Source organism: Drosophila tropicalis, unplaced genomic scaffold (genome assembly GCF_018151085.1).
Source record: "Drosophila tropicalis isolate 14030-0801.00 unplaced genomic scaffold, ASM1815108v1 contig_413, whole genome shotgun sequence".
NCBI lineage: Eukaryota > Metazoa > Arthropoda > Insecta > Diptera > Drosophilidae > Drosophila > Drosophila tropicalis.
In genome coordinates this window covers 223,384-244,549 of record NW_027172877.1, presented here as the reverse complement: position 1 = coordinate 244,549, position 21,166 = coordinate 223,384, and the positions used below count along the sequence as shown (strand labels likewise).

The 21,166-nt window shown below is 38.9% G+C and overlaps 6 protein-coding genes across 7 annotated transcripts; 3 read left to right on the top strand and 3 right to left on the bottom strand.

Moving 5' to 3' along the window:
• Positions 1–433: 433 nt before the first annotated feature.
• Positions 434–1,964, bottom strand: LOC137573563 (RCC1-like G exchanging factor-like protein). The gene is made up of 2 exons (XM_068285517.1): positions 1,812–1,964; positions 434–1,747 (listed from the first exon to the last, which is right to left on the bottom strand). The coding sequence occupies exons 1-2, from the start codon at positions 1,909–1,911 to the stop codon at positions 462–464; spliced, it is 1,386 nt and encodes a 461-aa protein (XP_068141618.1). The 5' UTR covers positions 1,912–1,964; the 3' UTR covers positions 434–461.
• Positions 1,965–2,244: 280 nt separating this feature from the next.
• Positions 2,245–11,080, top strand: dock (SH2/SH3 adaptor protein dock). 2 transcript variants are annotated; one of them, XM_068285489.1, is made up of 6 exons: positions 2,245–2,763; positions 7,673–8,120; positions 8,225–8,429; positions 8,841–9,186; positions 9,260–9,733; positions 10,462–11,080. In XM_068285489.1, the coding sequence occupies exons 2-6, from the start codon at positions 7,730–7,732 to the stop codon at positions 10,669–10,671; spliced, it is 1,626 nt and encodes a 541-aa protein (XP_068141590.1). In that variant the 5' UTR covers positions 2,245–2,763; positions 7,673–7,729; the 3' UTR covers positions 10,672–11,080. The 2 variants fall into 2 exon arrangements, with proteins under 2 accessions (XP_068141590.1, XP_068141589.1); XM_068285488.1 differs by having other exon boundaries at positions 7,602–8,120.
• A 2,475-nt stretch (positions 11,081–13,555) lies between these two features.
• On the bottom strand, positions 13,556–17,258 carry Polr1B (RNA polymerase I subunit Rpl135). Its single transcript, XM_068285541.1, is given in 4 exon segments — positions 13,556–14,851; positions 14,853–15,413; positions 15,473–16,972; positions 17,036–17,258. Coding segments are annotated over 4 exon segments (3,369 nt in total). The 5' UTR covers positions 17,105–17,258; the 3' UTR covers positions 13,556–13,612.
• A 321-nt stretch (positions 17,259–17,579) lies between these two features.
• RpLP1 (Ribosomal protein LP1) lies at positions 17,580–18,369 on the top strand. The gene is made up of 2 exons (XM_068285435.1): positions 17,580–17,782; positions 17,986–18,369. Exons 1-2 carry the CDS (start codon positions 17,711–17,713, stop codon positions 18,253–18,255), a joined length of 342 nt encoding a protein of 113 aa, XP_068141536.1. The 5' UTR covers positions 17,580–17,710; the 3' UTR covers positions 18,256–18,369.
• A 295-nt stretch (positions 18,370–18,664) lies between these two features.
• Positions 18,665–19,196, bottom strand: LOC137573500 (uncharacterized). Its single transcript, XM_068285434.1, has one exon. The coding sequence runs from the start codon at positions 19,104–19,106 to the stop codon at positions 18,693–18,695; it is 414 nt and encodes a 137-aa protein (XP_068141535.1). The 5' UTR covers positions 19,107–19,196; the 3' UTR covers positions 18,665–18,692.
• A 241-nt stretch (positions 19,197–19,437) lies between these two features.
• Positions 19,438–20,645, top strand: lwr (lesswright). The gene is made up of 2 exons (XM_068285446.1): positions 19,438–19,580; positions 19,700–20,645. The coding sequence occupies exon 2, from the start codon at positions 19,743–19,745 to the stop codon at positions 20,220–20,222; it is 480 nt and encodes a 159-aa protein (XP_068141547.1). The 5' UTR covers positions 19,438–19,580; positions 19,700–19,742; the 3' UTR covers positions 20,223–20,645.
• The last annotated feature ends 521 nt before the right edge of the window (positions 20,646–21,166 follow it).

Below are 21,166 nucleotides of genomic sequence, written 5' to 3'. Positions count from 1 at the left end.
TCAATGAGACTAGTTTTTCTACTTACAGAAAGAGGGACAGATGGTCTGACCTTTTTACAACATGCACCCATAGGGCGAAATGTATATTAAAGTCGCCAAAATGTAAGCAACAGGCAGAGGGAAGCTTTTGTGAACCCATAGAGTATAAATATTCTTGATCAGCATCAACAGCCCAGGCGATCAAGCCATGTCCGTCCGTATGAACACTTAGATCTCGGAGACTATAAGAGCTAGAGCCACCGAATTTGGTATGTAGACTCGTGTATTATGTACAATTATCGAGTTAATTTCAAATTTGCGTCTTTAGTTCTACTGAGATAATTATGAAACCATTTCGAATACCATTATTAACTACTAGTATTTGTTCTACAAAGATTTAAGTTCCTCTAATCCACTGAACTGGATAATGAAATAATTAATACATATTGGCACATTTGTTTTATACTTTTATTATTTAAAACTTAAAAATAAGGTTTACATAAAGCTATGGTATGATCCACCCCATACGCAACCTTTGCGACCTTGCCATTGAGGGCAGTCTTAAAGGGAAAGAATTGATCTTTTTTGTGTCCCAAGCCCAAATGGCCAAAACGATTTTTGCCCCACATAAAAAGGTCGCCATCGGAGTTGATCGCGCCCATGTGAAAGACCCCACAGCCAATAGACACCACGGTGGTGGCATTGCTGAAGTCATTACGACCGAAAAGTGGAGGCAGCAGATGCTGGGGCTTTGAGGTCTGCTCGACAAAGGGGCCAAAACCCAAGATGCCATAGCCCCAGGTGTACACGAGACCCTGATCATTGAGGGCCATACAGAATGAGCCTCCACTGGCCACTTGTCGTATGCGTCCGATTTCTTTGGTTAATTTCAGGGCACGGGGTATATTTATTTGTGTCTGGGCATGCTCTGGGTCATTATCGAGTTGGCCATATTCTGAATTGCCCCAGCCAAAGCAATCGCCGTGCTCGTTTAAGGCCAAAACACAATCGGAGGAGCAACTGAGGCTAACAATCCGCTCCTTCTTGATATCTCCCTCTATGAGAGTAATTTGACCAGCTGAATGATAGTTTCCTTGCCCTGTCTGACCGTCGGCACCCCAACCACAAGTATAGACGCGACCCAGCTTGGTCAAAAACATTGTGTGATCTTGACCACATTCCACGCTCACAATTTCATCGTCTGGACCACATATATCAACCTGCGATATTCTGTGAATTATGGCACTTTTGCTGTATCTTTCCTCCTCGATAATCGATCGTCCACATTGGCCATACGAATTGTTGCCCAAGGTAAAAACGTGGCCATTGCGTGTGACCACCACTAGATGTGCTCGTCCTGCAGACATGCTACGCACTTCCATATCTTCGGCTGTTTCACCATGCTCTCGCGGAAGTTGTATGGCAGTGGGATAAATGATTACATCCAGATTCGCCGGATCTTGGGCAGGGCTGTTGGACTTCACTTTCTTTACTTGGTAACCCAACTGAGAGTCAGTATTAAGACCGCAGCCAAAAAGTGTTTCTCCATCGGATCGCTGGACGGCATATGCAGTGAATCCATAGCCGGCTGTTACATCCGTGACTTCATTGTTAGTAGAGAACTGCAGCCGCGTGGGATGATGAACCATTTCTGTGTACCGTTCCTGAGACTTTTTAATGTTCGTCTGCAGGCCAAGAGCTCCTGTCTCCTGGAAACCCCATACATAGACGCGCTGGTCATGAGTATTTGAGATCTTTGGATTATAATCTAATACATGAAGAGAAAATTAACAAATTTTAATTGGGTGCGATCTTTCATGCCTTAGTCATACCTTTAATTTTTGATTTATCCTGATTAAGGACGACGCGTTTGGCCTTGGTTGTGTAAGTACGGGCCAGTAGGGGCATGGAAGCCCTTATAGTGGGTAGCATTTTGTTTTTAAATCCAATTGGAACTTAAATAATCGTTTCGATTTAGATCTGTCAGCTTAGCTACTTTACAGCCAGAAAACGCTAAACCCAAAAGTATTTAAATTATTTCATGTAGGCTACTTGAGAATGTACTCATTACAAATGAAAATGCCATTCATAATTTCATTAACAAAAAAGGTATCTTTGATTCTTAAAAGCAAACATTTCAAATTTCGTGAAAATGGCTAAAAAGACACACCAGCCGGTCCTAATAAGTACTCGATTTTTTTATCGATTGTATTTGTTTTGTACTTACTATCGATTCGCGTATCGACATAACATCGATGTTGTTTCCAGCGCTAATCGGAATCGGATGGCAACGAATTTTGGCTCCGGTTAAAATACGCGAAAATTAATAATTAATACAGCCAACTGCGCTGGAAAAGTGTTGAATTCGTGAAATAATTGCTTTAAGTTATCCCGGCATAACCGGAATTCAGAAAATAGTGTTGAAATCAAGTGCTTTCCGTGTCATTTTCACTTTACTCAACCATACACACACACATACATACACGGTAACTCATACATAAGTTGAAATATAAATAATTCTGTGTGTGTGTAAAAAGTGCAATTACATGTTGAAAGAAAAAGAAAGTGAATTTTGTTTTTACTACAATATAAAGAGTGCGATCAACTGCTAACTGAAACATAAAAAAGGATTGAGAGAGAGAAAAAAGAAAGAAACAAGGGCAGGGGCCAGTGGCTGCTGCTTTAGGATTAAAGGCAGTGTCAGCCAGAGAAGAAACAAAAAGGAGTTGGCACCGAAAAAATAAAAAAAAAAACCACAAAACGAAACTTTCATCGACTCTCCCGGTAGGTACACACAAAATACATATACGGCTGCTCCTTGTTAGTGTTTGCTCTCTTTCTCTCATGATGGTCCTGTTACACTCTCTCTCTATATACATATCTCTCTCTCTGATTTTGACTGTTTTTTTTTTTTTTTGCCTCTCTTGGCAATTTACTCAAAGTGGGTGGGTTAGCTAGCAACCCTTAGTTTCCACTCTCTCGCTCGTTCGCTCTCTCTGTATCTTGGGAGGATTAGTCCTTGCACTCCTTTTCTTTTTATGCAACGCCGCCGCGTACGTCTTAAGCATGGGTGGGGTTCCACTTTGAATTTCATTTGTTCGCCCATCTTGGTCGTGAGCTTGGAATTGGAAATCTGTTAGCCTAGCGGCTAAATGTGTCAGACAAACCACTTCAAGCCGCACCACCCACCCGTCGTCACCCACCACTCCTTGCAGTTGCCATCCCTCGCGAAGTTACCTGCCTGTGTCACCATCAACATGAAAAATCTATTCGTTGGCTGGCAAAAGAAAAATTTGTCGTTTAAATCAAACATTCTCGACAATAAATATTTGCATTTCTTTGCTTACTTCCTTTTGTGACGAACAAAGTGACCTCATTCGGCGTAATCGAACCTGAATAAATTGGTTTCCTTATGTACATGAATAAAATGTAGATATCCTTATACATATTTTATCTTTTGGTTAAGAAAGTCGATAGACGATAGAGGCACATTAAAATCATCCTATGTCAGTGTTAAACTCTTCAAATTTAAAATGAATAATCACGAAGATCGTTCAATGGGCAATCTTAGGTGTTGAAGCGTTTCTGGAACATCCTTGAATTGATGTTAGGTAGTGACTGGTGATTATGAGTGCGAGCAACCCGCAATCCATGCTAGGTTCCAGCCTGACATCTGCTCCGCCACTTTGTCTTGCTGTACATAATCTTCGTTTGAAGTTTTGCTGCTTTGTTTGGAGTTTGGAATGTGTTCAGAGTTTCCACGGGGTAGCTCCAAACCTGCCTTTGCCAGGCAGGTCTGCCCATTCGTTGCCATCGATGCTCTGATGGCTGGTATCTACAAGATGCACACCAGACGATCTATCCCGAAAGCAAAAACCTCCGCTTGGAATATGGTGCAGAAGTCAGGCAGCTTGATTGAGAGTTGAACAGATGGGAGTCGGCAGTACACCGCTGCTCCCACTCCTGCATCTATTGTGACCCAGAAGAAAGTATTTTAGTTACTATTAAAAAAAGATTATCCATTGTTTTGAAAGAAAAATGGATCGATCGTCGTACTGCAGTTCTTGACGTATTTTTATATTGAGGACATGATTTAATGAATTGACCAGATAGACACGGTCATGGTCATGGATACATCGATCCGGTTTCTTATGCTGATCAAAAAACAAAAACTATTCTTAACACTAAGTTTTTTGTTTAGCAAATGTAATTATTAGTGAGTTTACCATTGATTTACCATTTGTTAGATTGAGATATTGTTATCTTCATTTGGTTTATTTGATTTGAGGCATCTGTGTATATGCCCCGATTAAGAAGCATTAAATAAAATCGGAACTCACCCGGATGGACCATTTCATCATTTCAGTGTCACACTTTGGGTTTCCTCCCCATTCTGCCCATTTTTCTCTCGTGCAATATCTTTCCCATAATGATTAACTTCTATCCCGTATTGAGTTCCGAAAATGAAAGTTTTTGTTTTTGTTGAATTATGTTTACATTAAAAATCAACAAAATGGTTTACTTGAGTCGTTCCATTGCCCTTTTGACAGCAACAGCGACACTAAAGATAACGCAACCGCTGTCCGCCCCTTGCCCATTGGCATTCCCCCTTTTCCACAATTTCTATCGACCGATCGCGACCCTCTTTCAGCTTTGGTCTCGGTGGCTGTTCCATTTTTCAGCGTTTTTCTTTTTGGAGATACTCAAACTGATTTAAGAGCTAGGGCTACCCCCAGCTCCCCATTTTGTTTCCCAATTTGTTTGTGCGACTCCAGAAATAAATACATGCAACATATAGAAAAGGTAAGGGTGGGAGGGGCAGAGGGAGGAGATAGACTCATAGCTGAAGAGGAAATCAACTTTACGCCTCATAAACTTTGTGGGCACGTGCATTTCTTTTCGTTTCGTTTTGTTTCTTTTTTTTAACGTTTTCTCTTTCATGGAGTTTGGTTTGTTTTCTTTGACGAGAAGTTGTTGTTTTTTGTTTTTGTCACAGCCTTGATAGTTAGCCCCAAGAGGCAAGGCAAGCCAAATGGTAATGGAATCCATTCAAGCCAACCAAACGGCAAGATGTTTCAGGTTAGTTTATTCATTGGCAAACTAAAGCAACGAAGCGTTTTATTCCCACGACGACGAGGGTCAGCCATATAGTTTTTCGGGCACTTAAGATCGTTAATAACGACCGATCTTGAATCATCTCTTCCAATACAAACAATTACATATGTAAAAAATTAAGATTTGGTGTAAATTGTCTAACATGAAGAGAACAAAAATACACAATACATTTTCATTACATTGCGTTAACTTACAAATTAAAAGTTAATTAAAAGTTAAGACCGACTTAGCTAAATCGACTCAGCCTCCCATGCTGATCAAAAATATGAATTCTTTATGGGATCGGACATTTTTTTTTTTACTATTATATATTCTATAATATATTTTGGTCAGATATATAGAATTTAAAAAAAGACAGATCACTCTGGAAAAGATGCTAAAGTGGCAAAAGAAGGTTAACTTATTGGGTACAACAAATATCAAGGGAAACTTTTGAATTTACCCTCGCATTTAGTCTTTGGTTGTTTTGCAAATCTCAACAAGTTCTTTTGTTATGACACATTTGCTTTCTCTTCTTTGAAAAAATCGAAAGAACATACATACACACACATAAGTCTTGGCGATAAGTCTAACAACTTTCTTTCATTTTCTTTATTGTTAATATTGATCGATTCCGTTTAAACTTAGACTAGCAGCAACAACAAAACCTTTATCGGTTATTCCGATGATAACATATGTAGATAAATAGTTAGTCCCCCATATAGGCCTCTCTATCTCTTTCTCTGTCTCTCTTTCGCAATAATAAAATGACTGTTGCTGTGAGAGAGGTGTGAGTAGGCGTCGCCCCTGAGGCTTAAGATTAAGGCCTAACCTATCTCATGATTACCAATAATTATTGATCTGACATTGACTTTGATTTGGCCAATGAACTCTTACAATTAGATGATCTATGGCCAACTCAGTTGAATGCTGTGTGTGTGTGTGTGTGTGTTAGTTACTCGTTTCATTCGTCTATTTAGCCAAGTTATTCACTCCGTTCGTTTTGTCTTTGATAAATCTGAATAACCAATTTCCAATTTCAATTCCTGTTCATGACTCATTGCGGTCGTTTCGTGGTTGTTGGTAAGAATCGTGGCCAACTTTGCTCTGACCATTTCAGTTTCTTTGGAATCGAACCTGGTCACAGTGACAGACAAGACAGTTCTTTTTTTTTTTTGTAAGTTAAGTTAGGTACAAACGTACTTCTGAACTAATTAACAATCATTATGTCTGATTCATACAAGTTTCAGTTAACAGACAACTCAACCTCTTATCCAATACATATTTTGTAACGTTTTGAATTAACTTAAACTAAACTAGTAAGTTCTTGAAAGCATTAACGATCGCTTTAGATTTTCTGCACGACAAAATAAACTTCAAATTGATGAGTTAAGTACATTGAACTTTACATATGTTAAAAAGACTAAAGACAAATCGAATTTACATATGTGTACATATATATCTAGATACACATATGTATATATATTTAATAAAGTAAGGAGGTCTGTTTGAGGCAACTGACGACTTTTTTGTACTCTACATACGGGCAAGAATACGACGAGCGTACATTATCAGATTTATGTAGAAAGTTTTCTTAATTCAAATATATTAGGAGAAAATTTAAACACTAATTTTATTTAGGTCTTTAAGCATTACATTCTGGGAAGCATTTTAATTTTAAAAAACACGAAAAGTATACAGAAAAAGTGTGGTCGGAATATTTTTAATATAGACAGTGAAAAGAGGAGTAAAAGTAGTTGTTAAAAACTATTTTTAAGGATTCATTTCAAAATGAACAAATCCAACTTTTGAAAAAAAAACAGCGTTGAAGAAAAAAATTATTACTTGTATTCGGTGTCACTAATAAATATTATAATAAAATATTTTGCTTTTTTCTTTTTTGGTCCAGTTATCAATTATTGACCAGTGCGTGCTCTGGTTTGTTTTTTTTTCTTGAACCCCTTGACCCTTTAGTTCAACCTTGTCGAATCAATGCTCAAGAAAGATAGATAGAGAGAGAGAGAGACAGGAGAGAGATAGAGACAGAGAGTCGTTCCTCTCAATTGTTGTTTAGGTCTATATATATTGACTTCAATTAGGCGGCATCATCATCACCGATGATTCGCGCCTGCCGTATGTCTTTAGTTGTTGTCGTCGTCGTCGACGGAGGCAACTTTCACTTGTTTCTGTTTTTTTTTATAATTGCGTCAATTTTGCTCGCCAAAACCCAAACAAATCTCATAATCTCATCATCCGTCCAGACAAGTTGGTCTCAGTAATTCATCTCAAACACTTGCTCATATTTTTTGTCATCCCTCAATCATGATTATGAACTTTTATAAATATGTTCGAGAATTTCTTTGCTTATATTATTATGATTTTGAACATTTGCCAAACGCTTTTAATGCAATTTATTTTCATTATTGATTTTTCCTTTTTGTCTTTCGTTTCTTGTTTTTTGGTTGTTTGTTTTTCTGTTCGTTATGTTGCCACGCCCACTAAATATCACAAAAAAAAAAAAAACACAGAAATTATGCCGCCATCCGAAGAGGTCACCGAACGTTCATCTCACTTCTTCAAATCCCACCTACCCCCGCAGCTGGAGCCGGATCTAATCGGTGAAAAGGAGCCACATCCTTTCGAGTGATTCTGTGGAATGTTGGAATATCCACAGAGATTCGCACGCAGCATCCCCGACTCCTCAATAAGCAGCAGTAGCAGCATTAGCAGTGGCTCCCAGCAGCATCAGCCATATCCATATCCGCCTCAACTGCCTCAACATCAGAATCTAAATCCGAATCAGAACTATCAGCAGCAGCATCAACACCGTCCTCAGTCGCCGGCGAATCATCAGCGTCACGCATCGCTATCCCAGCAGCAGCAACTACATCATCGCACCCTGTCGACGGCCTCCAGTTGCAGTGTCCAGCACAAGAGTGTGACTTTTGGCCAGCCGCCCATCGACTATATTTGCAGTGGCAACGGCAGCGGCAAAGAATCGAACGCTGGACCAACACAACAATCAATGGCGGGCAACATGAAGCACGGTAAGCACAGTTAAATCGATACGAGGAGTCACCTCGGTGACCTTCCTCTCACAAAAGATTGTAAATATCTCGTATTAATTGATTTTTCATTCTTCAATTGCTAGGCAAATCCCAGGAAGATGTCTGCTACGTTGTAGCCAAATATGATTATGCCGCACAAGGAGCCCAGGAGTTGGATCTACGCAAGAATGATCGATATCTATTGTTAGATGATTCCAAACATTGGTGGCGAGTACAAAACAATCGCAATCAATCCGGCTATGTGCCAAGCAATTATGTCAAAAAGGAGAAGCCCTCGCTTTTCGACAGGTGTGTGTGCGTGTGTGTGTGCGAATGTGTGTGTACATCCTTCCCAACTCAACTTCCTGAACTAAATTTAAGTAAATTGTTCTCTTTTGTTCCCATTTTCAGCAGAAGAGAGAAAATGTTGTTTGCCTACATTTTTGCTTTTTTTGTAGCATATTTTTGTTTGTAAACATATTTTTGGCTTTTTTCCAATCATTTTTTGTTGATTCTGTTTTTTTTTTTTTTTTTTCAATAACAAACTAAATTATTTTGCTTTCAAATTCAACTGCCCCCAAAAAGTCAACTCTAACTACGCCCAAAAATTACCCTACTCAACTTTTATATATGTATCCCAATATTTAAAATCGAGCAATTTTTAGGAAAATATTTGTTAATGCCTATCTTGTGTCTCCATCTCTCCCGCTGTGTGTGTAGCATCAAGAAAAAAGTTAAAAAGGGTTCAGGATCAAAAACACTGCCCAATTGTTCGCCATCGCGACAAGTTGAAAGTCCTACAATGTCACGACGTTTACCACCAGATCCAGCCGAGGCCATTGGCACGGCCATTGTCAAGTATAACTATCAGGCCCAGCAACCAGATGAATTATCCTTAACCAAGGGCACACGCATCTTGATACTCGAGAAATCCAATGATGGCTGGTGGCGTGGACAAAGTGGCAATTCAGTGGGTTGGTTTCCCAGCAATTATACGACCGAAGATTGTGATAATGATGGCGAGATTCATACCTATGCCATGGCTGAGAATGTCCTGGATATTGTGGTAAGTCGACTTGGTATTTCTATAACAAAAGAATTCTTTACAAGTCTCTCTCTCCTTCTGTCTTGGATTGCAGGTGGCCCTCTATAGCTTCACATCGAACAACGATCAGGAGCTCTCGTTTGAAAAGGGTGATCGATTGGAAATTGTGGATCGCCCTGCCTCTGATCCGGATTGGTATAAGGCTCGCAACAATCAGGGACAAGTCGGTTTAGTTCCACGCAATTATCTACAAGAATTGAATGACTACCTGGCCACACCATATCGTAATACGAGCGCTGCTGGCAATGGCAACAATACTGGCACTAATAATGGGGCCAGTGGTGGCGGTGGCGGCGGCGGCGGCAATGGCGACTCAATGGAACGCCGCAATGAGGGAAACAACAAATCCTCCACGCAATCTTCCTCCTCGCAGCAGCAACCCATTGAACGTCCAAATTTGGCTGGCAAAACATGGTATTATGGCGCCATTACACGCAGCCAATGCGATACAGTGCTTAATGGCCATGGCCATGATGGCGACTTCCTCATCAGAGACAGTGAGACTAATGTGAGCTTTAATCTAACATCAAAGATACAATCGAGACAAAAAACTGAAAATCATTTTTGAACGTTCAATGTTTCCAACAAAACGATTTGTAATTAAGTTCTTTGGTTAAAAACATCTCCGTGCACACATACGGGGCATGTCCCTTTTGTCTGTCCGTCGGTCTGCTTCTTTTGCGATTGTCACTAAAATAGATAATTAACTTACCCTCATAATAATCTATCTAGTTCTAACAATTTCGGTCAAAATCGTTTAACTTATAGCATTAGAAAAACTTGAAGGGTATTCAATCTTCAGACCTGCCAAATTTAGTTCCAGCCATCTGGTTTTTAAATAGATCAATTTAAAAGGAAATATATTCAATTGTTTGTGCTACAGTTACAATCAGTTGAACTATGTACATCTTATTAAATTTTTTAATATTTTGCGGAACATATCTCATGATTTGTAGTAGGAAAATTTTGAAAAGTAAAATAGAACATCTTCGAATGAATTATGTTAAATAGATTATTTGAAAGAGACAAATAAACCACGTGACGCCAATTTTTAGAAAATGTCTCTCCCGTTAAGCAACGCAGATCGCAAATTAATGATGCGAAAATGTTTAATGTAAAATTAACAACTAAGTTTAAAGTTATGCGTTTATTTAAATGAATGGTGTTCAGTTTCGCTACGTTTATGCATTTCGTTATCACTTTACTAATTTATAAATGTTTGTATTTGATTTTCAGATGGGCGACTATTCGGTATCGCTAAAGGCACCTGGCCGCAACAAACACTTCCGCGTGCATGTGGAGCAGAATATGTACTGCATTGGACAGCGTAAATTCCATTCGCTCGATCAACTGGTCGATCATTACCAAAGAGCGCCCATATATACGAACAAGCAAGGCGAGAAATTGTATCTAGTTCGGTCGTTGCCCAAGGCCAATGGAACGTAAGCAGCAAGTTCCAGATTGTTTGTACTCTGTATAGAGAATGCCTAGCCAAAAAAAAAAAAGAAAAAAAAAACAGATGAGGAAGGAAAACTTCGATGGAAAAGGAGCATCTTTAACTTCTCATAATATTCTCGTATTATAACATAATACATAAATGTAAAACGCAAAAACAAAAGAGGAAATATATATATATATATAACTATATATATACATATATAGAAACCGCACATTTACCATTTGCAGCTCAGCTCGATTGACAAGTAGTTCAATATACATTTTTGTTTGTTTTTTTCTATAGTTCAGTTTAAAGCATACATACACACATATATATGTATCAGACAAAATGAAACCTTTTTATACTTTTATAAGAATTAATATTAAAAATGAAAAATTAAAGCTTAATTCAAATGCATTGGCTAAAACACTCACGCAATTTGGATTCCAAAAAACAATTCTAGATGTCAACATGCATTATTGAAAAAGAAACAAGATATAGAAATATATAATATATATATATATATATATATATACATGTGCACATAACCTCTCTACATCTAAACATCTAAGCTATAAATATATATATATACATGAACATATATTGAAGAACCCAGCAAAATGTAGCGAAGAACGAAACGCTTTTAAAACCAAACAAAAATCACTTGAACTATGTAATATTCGATTGATCTAAATGATATGATATGATGTCTAACTATTTATCAATATCTGTAACTATATCTGTGTATCTATATATGCATTCTGCTCAACAACACAGCCAGAGTGAGAATAGCTCCTTAACCACACACACACACACACACCCACAAACACAAAGACACATGCAGCACATTCAGAAACATACACATTAAAAAAGTCATTAATTTATCAATTTTTGTATTTGTTCATAAATTAACTTACAGAAACCAGTTCAGTTTACTCTTCTGCACTAAGAGCTATATATTCATAAACAAGAAGAGCATACAGTTTGATATCTTATAAAATATAAAATATGTAATAATCATTAGCAGCAGCAGCAACAGAGTCGCCCGCCCCTATTACATACATACATATAGAACATATTCACATTAGCCATATAATTATTGTACAGTTTTCAATGCAATGCTAAAGCTAAATCCTAAGCAAACAAAAATTGTTCACAGGACGACGAAATCTTAATTTATTCCCAAAACCGAAACACATTGAATATTGATATTTCTATTGTCTAAAAGCGTATCGGAGTTGTGAGTGATTCCGACACGAATTCAGCACGAGAATCGAGATTCAGTTGCTTGGTTTTGGGATCTTATCGACGGCCTGTGTTATCAATTAACTTTACCAATTTACCATTTACAATTAACGATTACGATTATTGTAAGTAGAATGCAGCAAGCGATTCCAGCTTTAATTTTTTAGTTTTATTACCTATTTTTGTTTGCCAACTATTTAAGATTTCATTTTGTTTATGTTTATTTTTTATTAGTTCTTTCCTGTTTTCGTTAGAGAGTTAGAAAAAAGAAAAATTCGATGAAATTTCGAGTTGGAATAGAGAGAAGATGATGGATATAATGAAAGTTGTGGTTCAAAAATGACTTTAAATTTATTTCATATGCGAATTTTGAATATATATATATATAAACTTATATATATATTATATATAAATCTAAATAATTTATCTTACTTTAATAAGAAACCATTGCTAAAACAACAACACAACAACTAGTACTAAAGAAGAGAACAAACTAGAAATTATACCGAAACGGAAATGAATAAAAATACATAAAATAAATTAAACATTGCAAGTACTTTTTTAATTTTCTAAATTTTGACTAATAATTTGATGTTTAACCAAACCCGAAACTTCAGACTAACTAAAAATGGACTTTGACGATGGATTGGCAAATAAAACTCGGATGGGAAATGTCTACTATCTGGTCAAAGAATAATCCAATTGACACTTTTCAAAAAATGAACTCAAAGGGATTTAGATCTATATCTTAAGGGGGTATTTTTGTTTGGGATACATTTTTAAGATTTTTTTCTTTTTGCTGAAATTAGTTTTGACAATATCGTAATTTTTTTAAATTCGAACTAATTCAGGAGATATTAGTTTTTCGTCATGTGAGCCAAACTTTAAACGCGGCAAAGATAGGTAATTGTTATTGGGCACCATTTTGGGCCTGGTCCTCAATTCAGAATTTTAGTAAACAAAAAAGGGCTTAGAACAATTTTTCATTTTTGAATGAATTTTGTCAAATCTAAATCCCAAAAAGGTCTGAGTGGATCAGGACTAAAATTATATCTATGTTGAATTAAACGCCAGCTTAAACTTAAAACTTAGACTATCATGAAACGAGTTATCCTTGCCGCCAGCCAAGACCACTTTTGTATACTTTTGCAAAAACGGTATGTATATGGATATAAGAGTATAGGTCACATGCAACGCATCGAACGAAGCATCTCCTCATATAAATGTATAAATATTCTTGATCAGCGAGACGAGTTCATATAGCCAACTCCGTCCGTTCGTCTGTCTATCTGGATTAACGCAAACTCCTCCTAGACCGTAAGAACTACAGTATTGAAATTTTCTACATATGTAGGCGTCTATATAATGTACGGGTACTTAACTTTGGTACTTCTCTCACGATTGTTCTAAACTTTAATACTTTAAACTTTAATGTTATTGACTGTGCTAAATTTGCTCAAAATCGGATGACTCTATTATATATGTAGCTAATGATAAAAAGGCATGTTGCATGCCACAGCGTAAGATTGTAGGCCGTTCCTTCGCTAACTTTAGACTTTTTTGGTAAAACGTTTCAACAGGGCATTCCGTTTTCCATTTTTTTAAAGGGTAATAAAATCAGACTCCCAAGAAGACTTCTCTAAAAGGTTAATTTTAACAAATTTATTAAAAATTACACAATCAATGGTTGTAGTGAATCTAGACCTAAATCGCGTTCAGCTTAAATCGGGCATTAATGTTGACCGAACTCAGTTCGGTAACCAGAAATTTGAATGAGAAAGGAATCTCAATCATAGACACTGAACTGCTATCGCCGCACAAGCGGCAGGTTTCAGGTTTCGAAGACAATCCACCGGTTTCATTTCGTTTGACAATCTGCTGGAGAGGCGACAAAATGGAGCCACATTTGTGGCAAACCAAAGTGTGGGTCTTGTCGGAATTGTGGAATAGGCGATCCTGTAGAAGAAAGGCGGCACCATGCGAAATGAGAGCATCGCGTTCCATCTCACCAAATCGAACTCCGCCACCCCGTTTGCGTCCCTTGATGGGCTGATGGGTGCGAGCTTCAACAGCTCCAGTGGATCGGACTTGCCACTTGTCAAAGACCATGTGCCGCAATCTCTGATAGTGGACGACGCCAAAGAAGATATCAGCAGTCATTTCCCTACCATCCACACCGGAATACAAACGTTCAGTGCCATAGTAATTGTAGCCACCAGCCTCAAGCATTTTTCCAAAATAATCAATGGCCGTGTTCTGCTCCGAGAAGCGAAACGGTGTGGCATCGTACACATTTCCATGGACAGCAGCACTCTTGCCCGCCATGGTTTCGATCATCATGGCAATTGTCATACGGGAGGGGAATCCGTGAGGATTGAACACAATATCCGGTATAAGGCCAGACTCCGTGAAGGGCAAATCCTCCGCCGGGTATTTCTGTGAGCAAATGCCCTTTTGCCCCGCCCGCGAGGCAAACTTATCTCCAATGGTTGCGGGACGTGGCACACGCAAAGTAATGCACACTGACTTTCGTGGCTGCAACTCAAAGCTACCCAATTGCCGGATGCTGTCCACAAAGCAATCTTCCTTTTCATCCATTTTCACCACTTTGTAGGTGGCCACTTCGCCATCGAAATAACAATACATGGGACAGCCGTAGGAGAGTTTCGTTCCGGGATGTGGCAGCCCATCGGTATCTAAATATTTCTGCAGTTCCGGCATATGGGGATGACGAGCGAAATAACTCGATTTCTTGGGTAACTGAACAAATTTGGACTTGTAGATACTGCCATAGGCAAAGCCCCGTTCATAGGCAGCCTTGTTAATGATCATAGCGTCTTCCATGTCGTAGCCAGTGTAGGAGATGACAGCCACAATGGCATTGGTGCCCATGGCAAAGTCATCCAGCTGTATGTTATCATGGTGCACTGGCCGAAAGAGGGGGGGTACCGGGTGTCTGGAGGCGGTATAGCTTATTGGCCGCCTGCTTGGGCCAATTGAGGCACGGCGTGCCCATGGTCTGTTTACCCATCTGACATTGATACATGTTACGAGGCGATTGATTGTAGTCGGGCATGGGTATCAAATTGGCCAAATTGCTCATAAAGTGTGTCTTTGCCAGCTCCAGATGTGTGGTGAAATCTGGATACATTTCTTTTTCATCGATTGCTATTTCCATGTACAATTGTTCCAATGTTCCAATGTATTCCACTCGTTGCCATTTCAAATTCCACACGGGGCGCATCATCCGAGCTGGACTGGTGGCCAAAAAGAGACCGGGAAATTGTCCATTCTTTTTGAAAGGGATAAAACCAATTTCCAGCATTTTCGGCAACTCTCCCATAATTTTTCCATAACGTAAATCCTCGACAATTTTTGTTGCATCTGATTGATAGATGTGTCCCAAGTGGCGACCATCTAGAAAGACCACATACAACTTGGACTCGGGTTGAGGACGATGTGAGAGCGGCAGCATGCCCATTTCAATGAGTTTTGTTGGGATTGCCTGGAAAACGAAGAAAGTGTGAGTTAGTTATAGACTTAATTCTTAATCATATGTCTCACCTTGACCAGCTTGGGATCGGGACGCTTCGAAATTTCACATGTTAGTGTTAAATGGTTAAGCAGTCCACATGGTGTACCATCAGGCGTATGAACTGGACACACAAATCCCCAAGCATCTGGCAATAATTGACGGGCTTCTGTTGTTCGCATCGTTGTGAAATATGAACCACGATGAATAGCTCGAAAATGGGACATGTAACGCATCCGATTAATGTTCTCGGCCATTATGACCAGTCCACTATTCTGCATGAGACCCAATCCCGAGCGAGAGGCAATATTACCCGTGGCCAAAAAAGACTCGATGGAACGTCCAACACCGCCTGCTTGACGCATGCACTGGGTCAACGTGGAGCTGGAGAGCAGTGCATCTGGAGTGGTTAATTTTTTTAGCAGACATTTGCGCAACTGAAGCATCCACATTTCTATGCGTTCGCCCAAATATTTCTGATACAGATGTCCGGGAAGAAGAACCTCTTGCATCATGGCTGAATCAACATTTTCCACTTTATATTTTCCCTGGGCACATTGAAAAAGCTTTTGGACCATAAACACAATCAATTGGAATTTGTCCTCATAGGAATCCAAGTGGACCATAATCCGCTCCCTAAGTATGAAGTCTGTGACAGCCTCAGCAGGTTCCCATTCGGGCACCTCTGCGATTCGAGAACGGAATAAAGTGCCAATGAAATTCCTGCACTGAGCGTGCGTATACACCCCTTCATTTTGGACATCTCGGAGCATAGTTTGGACACAGGAGATATAATATTGATCCGTCTCGTAGCCCTGTATAAGGCGATTATAGATCTCCTCATCGGTATAGTCCATCAGACACTTGAGAATAAGACAAACGGGAACATATGATAATCTTTTAACGTGGCTAAACATGAAGCGGGCCGATCCATTATTGAGGTAATGCAAAACATTGCTAAAGGAAGACTCGTCAGCGCGAACTGTCTGCACCAGGACACCCAAATCACTGAAATTGTGTCCACGATCCTTCCAGGATGAACGTTTCACACAAATCGGATGATTGCGTCGTGTGAGGACGAGCATACGAACAATTTTCTCATTGCCGCGGATTATAAATATGCCACCCCACTCGCTGTCATGTTCACCGTGCTGGACCATTTCCTTGGGCGAGGCTCCGCCTAGATTGCAGGCTTTCGAGCGTAACATGATAGGAACTTCACCCAAGTCCATGTTAATGGAAGTCTTTTGCAGGCCATTTACTTGCCAAGCAAGCCTTATGGAACACATTCCCATATATGAAGCATGCAGTTGCCGCGCATCTGTGGGATAAATCTCCCGAGTCCGGACATCAATGACATCCTGTGGAGCTTGTGGCTTGGCTATGGAAATACTCTCAATTCTAAGGGATATGCGTTCGCCTGCTGGTGTTTGAAATTGCATTGGAATCACATGTTTAGCCAAATTGTCCAGTCCGACCGAAAGCATCTCATCGAAGGAGTCGACATGTGGAGCTCCAAGATTGGCCAAGTGCTGAAAAAAAAACGGTAATGTTTTATAGAAATAAATGGTAAAAGCAGAAGTTACATATATTACCTTATTCAGCTCTTTGGGTATCTCTTTGAATTCGGGCCTCGAATTCGTCAACGTTGGCGTGGTCTTCATTATTTTTGTTGTTCGGACAACGCCGGTTTTAATGCGGATCTATGTCCTGGAGTACTCAATGGAGTTTAATTAATAAATTCTTAGGAATTTCAAAATAAAATTATTCCCTAAAACTGTATCCACGTGCTAACCAAGAAAACAAAAACAATAGAGATGGTCAATAAGTTTAACAGTGCGCGCCGTCGATGCTGTTAACGAAGATTTAACAGAGTATCAATACGTGATATAATTTATTAATCCTAATCTTTTCCCTGCAAAACATAAATTTCATTAGAAAAGCAACTATTAAACTACTTTGGCTTCTATTTAAGAGAAAACGCTTATTATTTTTAAATGAATTTGATTTCTAAAACATTTTATATTTGAATTTACCGGTTCGGTTTGCCAACAACGCCCTCTGTGCTTAAAGTGTGCCCAGAAACATTTTATTTTCCGGTTTGGGATTTTTTATTTTCCCTTGTACTGGCCACTCTGGCCTTTTTCGTCTCTTTCCGGTTTAGGATTTTGTCCAGCGTGCTTGTTCTCCTAAGAGCTAAGGCCGAAAAATACGAAAATTAATTTTTGGCAACTTGCACAATAATTAATTAAACAAAACTATCACTCACTATGTCGACAAAAGCCGAGCTCGCCTGCGTTTACGCTTCCCTCATCCTGGTTGATGACGATGTTGCCGTCACCGTAAGTTGAAGAAGAAGAATGCCATACAATCCACACGTGGACTAAGATTTTCAGTGAAAAAAGTGAATACAAACCGATAGACAATGTGATTGTTGCTAATTGTGCGGGTTGTTTAAAAATAAACCATTGTTTTTAAGTGCATCGCGACACTATTACTCACAGGAAAATATTCATGGGTCGTTTATTTACGTCTTTTGTTTTAGGGTGAGAAAATCTCCACCATTCTGAAGGCCGCCAACGTTGAGGTTGAGCCTTACTGGCCAGGCCTTTTCGCCAAGGCTTTGGAGGGCGTCAATGTTAAGGACCTGATCACCAACATTGGCTCCGGTGTTGGTGCTGCTCCAGCTGGTGGTGCTGCTGCTCCCGCTGCAGCTGCTGCCCCTGCTGGCGGTGAAGCCAAGAAGGAAGAGAAGAAGAAGGAGGAGGAATCTGATGTCTCTGACGATGACATGGGCTTCGGTCTGTTCGATTAAGCGCCTAACGCAGGACGACTACTGTAAAACAACGATCAGTAGTGTGAAGTTTTGTATCCCACTTTCGTACACGTTTTAATGTACAATAAAAGACGTTAACGAAAGTAAAAGCGATTATTTCTTTGTTTTATATCTATAATATAATCAGGCAGAATACGATCATCTATTTGGTTTATGTCATGTTTAGGACTGTCCAGCTCCTGGTGTAATCAGAATACAACTTTGGGCATTTCAGCTGGTGGTGCTGTCTGCACTGGCGTTGAAGCCAAGAAGAAGCAATTTAATGTCTGTGACGATGACAAGGGCTTCGGTCTGTTCGATTAGCCGCCTAACGTAAAAATAGAGCATTCGTGTGTAGTTTTAAATTCCACTTTCGTACACGTTTTAATGTACAATAAAAGAAGGTATAGAGATTGTTATGTATATATTTTGCTTCATTATAATATAACCTCGTCCAGAATTTTGGCTATGGCTCGCAGATTCACTCCATCTATTTGGTTTATACCCAAACCAATAACGAACTCATCATTCGGACATTTGTTTAGGGCTGTTCTATTCACTAAAAACTGGATTCCGCTCCTGGTTTCATCAGAATCCAAGCCCAGGCAGCAATTCATCGTAAGCGGAACTGAAACATGAAATTCCGGATTGTCTATTGGTCCCACGACGCGCTCGTTTATTTTAATATCGAATCTAATTTTATATACACCGGGAATCTTTCCCAGCTGCGTGATGAGCAACAACCATTTGTTGGCAAATCTATGGAAGACGAATTCGGTTCTTATTCCATTTACATCGGCAGCAAATTGTTTATCAAAGCCAGTTTTATTGGGTTTGGATTCCTCGCTCATTTTTGTTTGTGTAGATTAATAAAGAATAATACAGTAATTTTTGACATCCAAAAATTGAAATTTCATTCACAATTTCGGTGTGGCAACGCTCAAATTCTGCAAGCGATGCCATATGTCATAAAAGCTTCAACGTTAAGATGAGTCCTTGCACAGTGGCGCCAACTCTTCTCAAAATATTTTTATTTTAGCATAAATATTAAAAAATAAATGCATATTAATGCGATGAAGCTAATTATTCCATTTGAAAGTCTTAGACATTTTATCTAGAAGACAAGTCTTGTTTTCTTTTTAATCAAAATCAGATCTATACTCACCTAAAAATGGTGACGACACCCTGGAAACAGACACCGACAGTATTGTTGCCAACCCTCGTCAGATCTATGACACTAAGCGTCAAAAAAAGAAAAATTGCGCTAGAACAATAAAAAAAGAGACGAGGAAAATTTGCAAATTGTTGGTCAATTAAGCATTTAAGTAAGAAGACAAAAGTTACCTTAAAGCCGCGCATTTCGCGACATGTGCGAGCAGATAATATATTGAAAATCCGCCTGTGGCATTTTTCTTCTTTTTTTTTCTTGGTTCGGCGTGTACAGAGCGAAAGACAGATAAAAGAGAGGCAACAACAACAATATCAAGATGTCTGGCATTGCTATAACACGTTTGGGTGAAGAACGCAAGGCCTGGCGAAAGGATCATCCATTCGGATTTGTGGCCCGCCCGGCTAAAAATCCAGATGGCACATTAAATCTTATGATTTGGGAATGCGCTATTCCCGGTAAGAAATCCACTCCCTGGGAAGGTGGACTCTATAAGCTGCGTATGATCTTCAAGGACGATTATCCCACATCGCCACCAAAATGTAAATTCGAGCCTCCATTGTTCCATCCCAATGTGTATCCATCGGGCACTGTGTGCCTATCGCTGCTCGACGAGGAAAAGGATTGGCGCCCCGCCATAACCATTAAACAGATCTTGCTGGGCATCCAAGATTTGCTGAATGAACCGAATATCAAAGATCCAGCTCAGGCGGAGGCCTATACCATCTATTGTCAGAATCGTTTGGAGTATGAGAAACGTGTGCGGGCCCAGGCAAGAGCTATGGCAGCCGCTGAATAGGCTAACGGTAGGCGGTAGGAGGATGCTTACATTACATACCCACTCTCCCCCCACACACACACACACACATACACACACCAACATATTCCCTTCAACTCAAAAAGCACACACATACAAACTTATATATAATAAATATAGTGATGATCAACTGTAGCAGCAAAGCATTTTCGGGAATGCTTTGCACAAATTTACTAACATTTTTTAAATTTCTTACCCCTCTTATCCGAGAATAAAAATCAAATTTGGACAAACAACCAAACAAAATCCAACAAACAGTGCTAACTAAATTATAGAAAACGAAAACAAAAATGCATTAAACATTACATAAGATAAACCGTAAAACATACTAATTATATATTTAATTTGTAGTTTTGGTCATAATTTTCTGGATTTTCAATAAATTTGTATGTATAAAATTTCAAATGTCAGAGCAAATTTTGACAATTGCAGTAAATGATGAAATAAAGTATCTAAGGGGTAAATTCGTCTACACATGTCTATATTGAAATCGTTTGACTGGAGTATACAATTTTTTGGGGATCAAATTTAATATTTAATAGTGTCTTTGTTTCTAATGTTGAACAAAAGCCTAGTTTGTGATGTTTACACATAAATGAAGTGTGAAAAACTGAAATTTGTATATTTATTTATCCTCAAGGGGCTAAACTTAATAACCCTGACTTTTTCAACTTAATCAAACAATACAATATTTTGCATATCGATCATTTGAATTGAGCCATATAATGAGTCATGAACTCGTTCTCATGCTTGCCACAATTTTCTCACAATTTCAAAATATAATTGTGGAATTATAACGGAATACCACGATTAAATTGTTTAAGAATTCCCTATGATCAGTGTCAGGACGATTTAAGTAATTTTAATGAATCATTATGATTTAAAATGGTATCGTTTTGTTTGCTTTAAGAATATAAAGAACCCTC

What these genes read in the sequence shown, in the direction of transcription:
- dock (XM_068285489.1), top strand. Translation starts at nt 7,730, where the DNA reads ATGTTGGAATATCCACAGAGATTCGCACGCAGCATCCCCGACTCCTCA. An exon ending in GGCGGGCAACATGAAGCACG is followed by an intron (nt 8,121 to 8,224) that starts GTAAGCACAGTT and finishes TTCAATTGCTAG; the next exon opens with GCAAATCCCAGGAAGATGTC. An exon ending in AAGCCCTCGCTTTTCGACAG is followed by an intron (nt 8,430 to 8,840) that starts GTGTGTGTGCGT and finishes CTGTGTGTGTAG; the next exon opens with CATCAAGAAAAAAGTTAAAA.
- lwr (XM_068285446.1), top strand. Translation starts at nt 19,743, where the DNA reads ATGTCTGGCATTGCTATAACACGTTTGGGTGAAGAACGCAAGGCCTGG.
- LOC137573563 (XM_068285517.1), bottom strand. Translation starts at nt 1,911, where the DNA reads ATGCTACCCACTATAAGGGCTTCCATGCCCCTACTGGCCCGTACTTAC. An exon ending in GGATAAATCAAAAATTAAAG is followed by an intron (nt 1,748 to 1,811) that starts GTATGACTAAGG and finishes TTCATGTATTAG; the next exon opens with ATTATAATCCAAAGATCTCA.
- LOC137573500 (XM_068285434.1), bottom strand. Translation starts at nt 19,106, where the DNA reads ATGAGCGAGGAATCCAAACCCAATAAAACTGGCTTTGATAAACAATTT.
- RpLP1 (XM_068285435.1), top strand. Translation starts at nt 17,711, where the DNA reads ATGTCGACAAAAGCCGAGCTCGCCTGCGTTTACGCTTCCCTCATCCTG. An exon ending in ATGACGATGTTGCCGTCACC is followed by an intron (nt 17,783 to 17,985) that starts GTAAGTTGAAGA and finishes CTTTTGTTTTAG; the next exon opens with GGTGAGAAAATCTCCACCAT.